Source organism: Nymphaea colorata, chromosome 1 (genome assembly GCF_008831285.2).
Source record: "Nymphaea colorata isolate Beijing-Zhang1983 chromosome 1, ASM883128v2, whole genome shotgun sequence".
Classification (NCBI taxonomy): domain Eukaryota; kingdom Viridiplantae; phylum Streptophyta; class Magnoliopsida; order Nymphaeales; family Nymphaeaceae; genus Nymphaea; species Nymphaea colorata.
Window position 1 is genome coordinate 20356321 of NC_045138.2, and position 8804 is coordinate 20365124.

Sequence of the window (8804 nt, forward strand, 5' to 3'; positions counted from 1 at the left end):
CTCTTGACAGCAGCCAGCAGGCAGTCGGTGAAAAAATGGGTGCTGTAAAAATCGTTTCAGGAAGCGACTCGAATCGAATTATTTTATCGTTTCACCTTTTCCTGTAATCGATTAGTTTGATTTAACAGAACACCTCTGATTGAACTACTGATGATGATGATCTTTCTGCATCTCTTGGAGTGCCGGAAGCGGGAGATCGGAGACTTTTGGGAGATCAGAGGGCAGATGATCGATTAGTTTTGATTTAACAGAACTACTTCTGATGGAACTGCTGATGACGATGTTCCTACTACTCATAAGTCCTCCATTTCTAGGAACATTTCGGAAAGCGGGAGATTGGAGATTAGAGAGCAGAAAAGAGTGGGGATGCAGATGTAATCATGGCAGATGCTCTGTCACTTTATACCAACTACCCTCTTCATTTCCCTTTTTTATATAAGAAAAAACGAATAGATCTACAGGAGTTAATGGCGGAAGCGCAAACGAAACATGCAAAATTAAAAATTGATAAAGAAAACAAAAAAAGAGAGCCAGAAGTCAGCAGCCACCGACAGTGGGGAAATAATGAATAAATTCAAAGAAAACCAACTCACCAAGGAGACAGAACTATACATATATTCATATATGTATCTCATTTTAACAGTAAATTTTTCTCTGTTTTTTCTTTCACTTTTGATTAACATTCATTGAGACAAAGACTTGGAAATTCATTTTCTTTTTAAATCTACAAACTAAAAACAAGGAAATGAAAAGGAAAAAGGTGAAAAGGAAAGGGGAAGATGGGGAGGGGCTTTCGATTGATCGGCCGGCCGTCTGTTCGTTGCCTTCGCTTCCAGAATGACAGCCACCTCCCGCCCGAACCCGAGAAAAATGTGGATGGAAGCGTTCCTTCTATCTGTTCATTTACCACATTGCCTTCAGGAAAATGGTAAAGTGGCGGCTAAAAAAAGCCCTGCCCACCAAAGACGTCGTGCGAAATGTCAAGAACGCCCTCCTCCCAATCCCGTCGTCCAAAACTGCAGACAACTGATCTTAAGTGAATTTTCTTCCACACACAATTTAGATTTTACAAAGCCCCGATGATTTCCTATAAGGATCACATCTCTATGAGTTTCATCCGAAATTTCCTAATTATAAAGTGTCGTCTAAACTAAACTGTAAAGATTATAAAGTTGGTATTCTTTTCATTCGCTTCAACAAATCAGCAAAGCTCATTTTTAGTACGATTTGTCTTGAAAAAATATCTCCCATCGCCAACTACGGCTAACTGAGGGCATTTACGTCTTTTCGCTCGTCGTTTTCGGAGACGGTGAAGTAGAAGCGAAGAAGCCCGCCGGAGAGGAGATGTAGGGCCCGCGTTCAACTAGCCTGGATCCGCGCTTTCTGGATCTGCCACGTGGCCACCTTCCCCATAGCATAAAGGGAAGAAAGAAAAGGGCCGGATCTAAACTTATTTTTATCGTCAACCCCCGCCCTCTCCTTTCCCTCCACAGAGAGAGAGAGAGAGTGATCGGACCGAAGCCGAACAGACGAGCAGTTCAGAGAATTAAGTAAGAGAGAGAAAAAAGAGAGAGCATAAAGGAGAGGAGGAGAGAGCAGCCTCTGTCGTGGCCTGCGAATCCCCCGGCCATGGATCTCAAGATCTGCGGCTGCAAGGCCTTGTTGTTGTCTGTCCTCATTGTCCTTCTCCTCGGCAATGCCGTCGCCGGCGCGCCGGACGCGTCGAGCATCAACTCCAACTCCGTGCTGGTGGCGCTGCTCGACTCCCACTACACCGAGCTGGCGGAGCTGGTGGAGAAGGCGCTGCTCCTGCAGACCCTCGAGGAGGCCGTCGGCAGGGGCAACCTGACCATCTTCGCCCCCCGGAATGAGGCCCTCGAGCGCGACCTCGACCCCGAGTTCAGGCGCTTCCTGCTCGAACCCGGCAACCTGCCTTCGCTTCAGGCGCTCCTCTTGTCCCATGTCATTCCCTCCCGGATTCTGTCGGGCGACTGGCCGCGCAATGACCTCTCCCCTCGCCGGACGCTCTCCAAGGGAGACGTTCTTCGACTGTCCAGTAGGGACGGAGTGAGGATGGTGGACGTTGCGGCGGTCGTCCAGCCCGACGCCGTCGTCAGGCCCGACGGTGTGATCCACGGGATCGAGCGCCTCCTCGTGCCCCGCTCCGTTCAGGACGCCTTCAATGGACGCCGAAGCCTCGCCGCCATCTCGGCGGTGCTGCCCGAGGGCGCGCCGGAGGTGGACACGACCACCATGAAGCTGAAGGTGAAGAAGGCGAGGCCGGACGCCTACGGGTATTCTGCTCCTCCCTACACGCCGTCGATGCCGATCTACGATGCGATGGCGTCGGCACCGTCGATGGCGCCGGCTCCGGCTCCGGGGCCGTCGTCGGGGCACCGGTGGTTCGACGGCGAGGCGCAGGTGAAGGACTTCATTCATACGCTGCTGCATTATGGGGGTTACAATGAGCTTGCCGACATTCTGGTGAACCTGACTTCTCTGGCGACGGAGATGGGGCGGCTGGTGTCGGAGGGGTACGTGCTGACGGTGCTTGCTCCCAACGACGAGGCTATGGGGAAGCTGACGACGGACCAGCTGAGCGAGCCCCGAGCGCCCGAGCACATCGTCTACTATCACCTCATCCCGGAGTACCAGACGGAGGAGAGCATGTATAACGCCGTCCGGCGGTTCGCGAAGGTCCAGTACGACACGCTCAGGCTGCCCCACAAGATCACCGCCCAGGAGGCCGACGGTTCCGTCAAGTTCGGCCACGGCACCGACGCCGCTTACCTGGTCGACCCCGACATCTACGTCGACGGGAGGATCGCCGTTCAGGGGATCGACAAGGTGCTCTTCCCCTCCGAGCCTAAGCCCACCGCTCCCTCTCCCCCCACCACCAAGGCCGTCACGCACAAGCCCACCGCACCGACTACCCGAAGAGGTCCTCTCTCTCTCTTTCTCTCTCCATACACACAATTTTAGGTCTCCATTATCACCATTATCATTTCTTGGAAGTTTTGATTGGTCGTTGCTTCAATCCCCTTCTGCATTGCTCTGTTTTTTTTTCTCTCGACTTGTGTCTCCGCATTTTCTACTGTTGTCGGTGATCTTCGTCTCCAATTGAGTATATCAATGTTTGACATTTGACAATTTGTCAATTAGAGGGTTCCTTCCGATGAACCCGCCGGTGGATTTTAGGGGAGCCGATTAATCATGATGGGCATTCTATTTTGGGTACCCAATTCCCCGGGCATAGCCGGAAACCGACGTCTTTGGCTTGCTAGGACGGTTATCACATTCTGAGTGTTCAGTATATTCAATCGAGAAAAGTCCCCATCTCGGTTGGCATTCTTTGAACACTATTCTTCCCCCATGGTGTACTGTCCGGGCAATGGCCGGAAACCGGCGATCTCTGCTTTTACCACAGCGCCAATTTCGACTTGGTTGCGCATCCCGAGAGAATTGGCGTTATCAGCGGTCGTCCTTGCTCACCTTTGGAGATAGTACCTCTGAGGCTCTGGGCACAATTTACCAACGCTGTTTTTAGTTACTTTTTAGTTCATTTACGGTAAAAGAGAAAGGGGGGGCCATAAAGAGCAGAACTCCTGCAAAATGGCGTTACCGCTTCCCCGTTTTGCGGTAAAAATCACCATAGTTTCCTGCATTCATCTCTGTTCGACATTCAATGCCTGCTCATCAGCCATCAACTCGATTACTGCTAATCTTTACTAGTCAGTCTGATAATAAATTTCTCCATTACACCAATCACTGTTATTGTGATATTGTCAACTAAATAAATAATCATTGTTATTTTCATTATATTACATGAATTAATAGTCGGTGGCGGATGACAGCTCACAGGGTCTGTGATCCTAGTGATGGATCACAGGCGATTGCCAGAAGGTCTTCTTCCAAGAGTTTTAGAATGGGAATTGATCTTTTAAGGAAATGACAGAACCCGCCCTCTTCTACTCCTGATTTCTGCCGACAGTATGACCCATCAGCGCTTGGACATTACTTCTACCCCTTGTTCCTTTCTTGATTCTTTTCTCCAATAATTAAGCGGTTCCCTCCTTCCTCATGTGGTGGTTAGGCAGTCGTTTGACAAAAAACTCAAGGTTGTTAATGTCCTTTTGCTCAAAAATTTTATTAGTGTCCACTAGGAACCAACAACCAACCTTTACGCGTTCTTTAGAAGGAAAAAGGAAAAAGAGAATCAAGATGGTTCTTATTATTCTTTTTCCTCTTTTACCTTCTACTGGCATTTTCTGGACTTTGCTTCTTCTGGGTCCCAATTATTTAGTAAAAGGCAGAGCTTTGGCCCTTTAATACGAGCCGTTGGATATTAAGATGGCTTCTCTGATGCCGCCCGCTTGAGATTGTCGGTGGTTGCTCTTTAAAGATGGTCGCCATGATATGGTGGCAAGTCCCTTCATTCCCCTAACATCTTTGCTTCAGTTGGGGAAATTAAAAGCAGGGTTGTTGGATGCCTGCCTGCCTTATGATCGGGGATTTACTGTTCCTGTCATGTTTCTGGGTCGTTGGCTTTATCGATTTCGTATTCGTGGTACTACTTAGTAGTTAAAACCCATTTACTGTTTCTTTTTTATTTTCTTTGTCAAACACTGCTTGATGAATCATATACAAATGACAGGAAATTGAATCAAACTCCTCATGATGAAAGCAAAATGCGCAGTAGGTTGAAAAAATTACATACCGCGAGAGATTCATTATTTGAACCTTTTCCACCAGAAAGAAAGAAAATGAAATCTCTGAAAATCGTTGTCCTATTCCTGGGAGCTGTTGCTTTCAGAATTCATTTAGCGTGATCGTAGGCCTAAGGTGCTAGTATTTGAGCTAATTTTTAAAGCATGGAAGTTGGTATGAAGCTGAGTAGAATTTTGCGGGCCTTCTTACAGGGATGACTTAAAATTTGTACCCATGTGGTATTAAAAAAATATTCTTCTCTGTCCTGTTTCTGCAGGGAAATTGCTTGAGGTAACATGCAATATGCTAGCTATGTTTGGACAGGATTCACGTCTCCCCACATGCCAGCGGACATGAGAGGTACGTCAACTAAAACTTCTTCGTTTCAGCTTTCGACTTATGTCATTTTTTGGAGACTTGGGGCCTTCTATAGCAAGAGAGAGAGAGAGAGGTTCTTTAGCGGGTGGGTTCTGAAATTTTGTTTGTTTTCTTCTTGCAGCCTGATACATATATATATGTCTCCAAAGTATGTGTAGATTTCCTGGAGAACAGGAGGTGAAGTGTGATTGAAGGTGAAGAAGTTGATCTGTGAAGATATTTTTTTGGGGATGGAGGGAAAGATGTTAGCCAGATGGTATATTTTAAAGTCATTCCCCCAGTCTGTCACCAGAAAAAGATGAAAAAAAAGGAAAGAGCTAGAATGTATAAATATAAATTTTTGTTTTTCCTTTTCTCTTTTGTGCTTTCAGTTGTTTATTTTGAACGAAGTTCTACCCCCGCCTTTTCCCCCACCCCCCGTGATCCTCCCGGCAATGGGGAGATTTGTACAGTGATGACCAGAGTGCCTTCACGTGGTCTTCGCTGCCACAATAAAAGGGAAGAGTGAATAATAAATTCTTTTGTGTTTATAGCAACTGTGGTAAATGCATTTCTCAGAATGTTCAAACATCTGCTCCTTTCCCTTTTCCTTGTCCTCTCTTTTATGCTTTTCTTCTGTACAGGTGGAAAACTTCTCCCTTCTCCTTTACTTTAATTGACCACCGACTGAAATTTTCAGAGCTCTTTTGCTTGTTAGCACAGAAGGGTAATCCTCATTCAGAGGACGTTCTCCAACAAACACACAAAAGGTGGCTTTTTCCCTTCTGTTTCTTATGACCCATCGAAATTTTTTGCCTACAAGTTGCGAGCCGTCGATGTGGTTGACATGGAAGAGTTGGTCATGTGGTATCTTTGCTCTTCCTCTGCCTGATGGCGATGGTGCCAGCTCTCTGCCCGCTTGCCTTCCCCTTTTGTCTCTTTCACTGTTTAAAGTGGGAGGTGAGCTAGCCTATTATAACACAGGGCCTCCAAACACGTTCACATCATTGCCAGTTTTATTCTATTATGCGCATCTGTGGAAGAGTCTGCTCAATTCTGGCTCCCTAATATTTTTCGCCAAATAATATCACAATTACCTTTTTTTATAAAGGAAAATGGCGTCATCGAGCTTGTATTTTTTATGGGTTCTCACAGCAATCTTTGGAGTATTCATTTTATTAAATTTTTAAAAAAAAATCTGCATATATCGGCCGACATATTGCAATTTGGCATGTCTAAGCCTTATATGGGCCATTGTGACTCTCTTGTCATTCCGATTCGTTTCGGGCATGAGGTCGTGGGCACCGATACGCATGGATATTTCAGGCGAAATAGGGCCTACAAATGACCCCCTGTTTGGAATTTAGCCTTCATTCCACCATCTCTAAGGAGAAACGTGGGAATCTTTTCCCCCTCGAGGCTTTAGTCACGTCACGCGTTGCCTTTCCTTTCCCTTTCAGTGATATTATTGTTCTTATTATTATATTGGTAAAGCTTTTCCATTCGGACTTGCATTTGCAGATCTTTCAAATGCGTACTTATATTTTTGAGAAATTCGGAAACGGCACCAAGCATTTGTTACTTAAAATAAAAAGGAGAAAAATTAAAATAAAAAAGTTTCAAAAAAAAATAAATTTTGGGAGATGGTAAAGAGTAGATATTCCAATAGTGCGGTTTAACTAAATCGCCTCTCAAACAGGTTCTTAGCGTACTATCAATTACACAAGTATAATAAATTTTATTTTCTCAGACAACATATTGAACTCGTGACTTGATGAGCACAATTAAAAATCAAAGGCATCTACCAAGTTCACCTTGCTAAGCCTATTAGAACAGTTCATCACACAGACAATTCTGACTATATATATATATAGCCATTGACCTCCATCCAATCATGGCCGACAAATATGATTAAACATACGGGTCGATGCAATGGGCAGTGACCGGAAGATTTCTCTGTCCAAATCCAAATGGAAAATCCATAAATCCTATAAACACATGCTTCTTAATTTTCTATTATCATCACCAACTAATTGAAAGAAAAAAGAGATGGAAGGCGCTCAATTTGTCAACGTATGATGTAAGTCATTGGAACTAGAGGAGCTGTCGATTCCTGACCTACTGAAACTTGATCAACAAGAGTTATGTGCAGCCATGGCATCCGATCTCTCTCACCCACCAAACAACCTTCCTCCGTCATCCCTTCATCACCACTCCTCTTCCTTCCCAAGGGAAGAAGAGTGGAAGGATCTCACTGTCGTTCGTCCATCTTTCTCTGTCACTCTCTGCGTTAACTTCATCCTGCAAGCGAGTGTACGCTTCGAATCATCAAAAGGGAAAGCGATATCAGAACACGTTTTGGAGGTTTCAGGTCTCACTGTTCGAGCATTTTCATCTCATCAAATTCAACCTATTTGAGTGAATTTTCATGATATTTTTATCACTATATTTTTGCACAGTATGCATCTGCTTATATATGAGAGATCTTTTGTAACAACTCAACCTACTCCCACACTAAGCTCGATCTCCTAGTTTCGCATCTCCTAGTCCCTTCAGCAAGTTAGGTTTCTGTCTCAAAAAGGCAATGAATCAAATTCTTTATCTAACCCCTTTATATCTATGAACTTTCAATGTGGGAAATAAACTTTTTAATAATTGGGTGTTTTACTGGTTTCATTGTCTAATTCATCTACACAAATTTGGTTGGAGTGTCCCAAACTGCAAATTTCAACAAAAAACATATCCTGCGATGTCTGACTTAGATGCTTGTTTTTAACTCGATGTCTCAAACTTTGCATGTTGGAAAATAAGAAACTTCAGCTTCAAGCCTCTGTAACACACAAACACACACACACACACACAAAAAGAGAGAGAAGTCAGCAAGGTTGTACTCTTATTGGTAAAAAATTTAGCCACCGTTGCTAGAATGAAATTCCAGTGCAGTACGGTTTTAAACATGAATGAATATGAATAAAGTATGAAATACGACCCGCTGCAACCTAACTAAGGAATCCGTATAAGTTGGTCCAAGCTACCAAGGTCGATGGCTTAAAAAAAGAAAAGAATTATTGAAGTCGAATAATTGAACGGGTTCACATGTTGAAGGTGAAAGATTAGCTTGTCCTTTTCTTTGATAATCGAGAAGATGCTCTTTGCACCAAGTTTTAATCATTCTTCAAGAAAGAAAGCTCCTTGAACCCAAAAATGTGTACACCAAATTAAGCACCAATAAGATTTAAAGCCATGACCAGCAGCCTACTGGAGAAGACCCTATCTTTGTGCCCACTCCTTGAATTAACATAGCTGGTCGAGCAAACTGACATGTAAACAGTGTGTCATCGGTTCTATTCTCGTGAATACTACTCATCTAGACTGCAAAGAGTGGCATTACAACCACCAAAGTCCCGAAACAAGCCTTGAACCCACACCGCCCTTCCCTTTCCTTTTGGGTTTGTTAGATTCTGTCTTTAGTTACTATAATGGCCTGTTTGAATATATGGAATTTTACTGTAGAGCTTAAACTTTAGTTCAAATTCAACGGAAAGTTCCAGCTGAAGACAAATACTAAACTTTAGACCTGGAGTTTTGGAGCTATTATGAATCTTTAGTGCTGGCATTAAATTCCACTTAAATGGGTAGAGCTTTAATGTTGTGAGAAATTTTTTTATATGTTAACATCTCAATGCCCGAAAGAATGGTTCCATGAAATCAAACAGATGGGGTAAATGAAAGGTGAGGCA

The 8804-nt window shown here is 44.3% G+C and overlaps 1 protein-coding gene across 1 annotated transcript; it reads left to right on the forward strand.

Moving 5' to 3' along the window:
* Positions 1–1439: 1439 nt before the first annotated feature.
* Positions 1440–5621, forward strand: LOC116262915 (fasciclin-like arabinogalactan protein 15). Its single transcript, XM_031642454.2, has 3 exons — positions 1440–2941; positions 4985–5067; positions 5207–5621. The coding sequence occupies exons 1-2, from the start codon at positions 1630–1632 to the stop codon at positions 5062–5064; spliced, it is 1392 nt and encodes a 463-aa protein (XP_031498314.1). The 5' UTR covers positions 1440–1629; the 3' UTR covers positions 5065–5067; positions 5207–5621.
* The last annotated feature ends 3183 nt before the right edge of the window (positions 5622–8804 follow it).

What these genes read in the sequence shown, in the direction of transcription:
- LOC116262915 (XM_031642454.2), top strand. Translation starts at nt 1,630, where the DNA reads ATGGATCTCAAGATCTGCGGCTGCAAGGCCTTGTTGTTGTCTGTCCTC. An exon ending in CGCACCGACTACCCGAAGAG is followed by an intron (nt 2,942 to 4,984) that starts GTCCTCTCTCTC and finishes CTGTTTCTGCAG; the next exon opens with GGAAATTGCTTGAGGTAACA.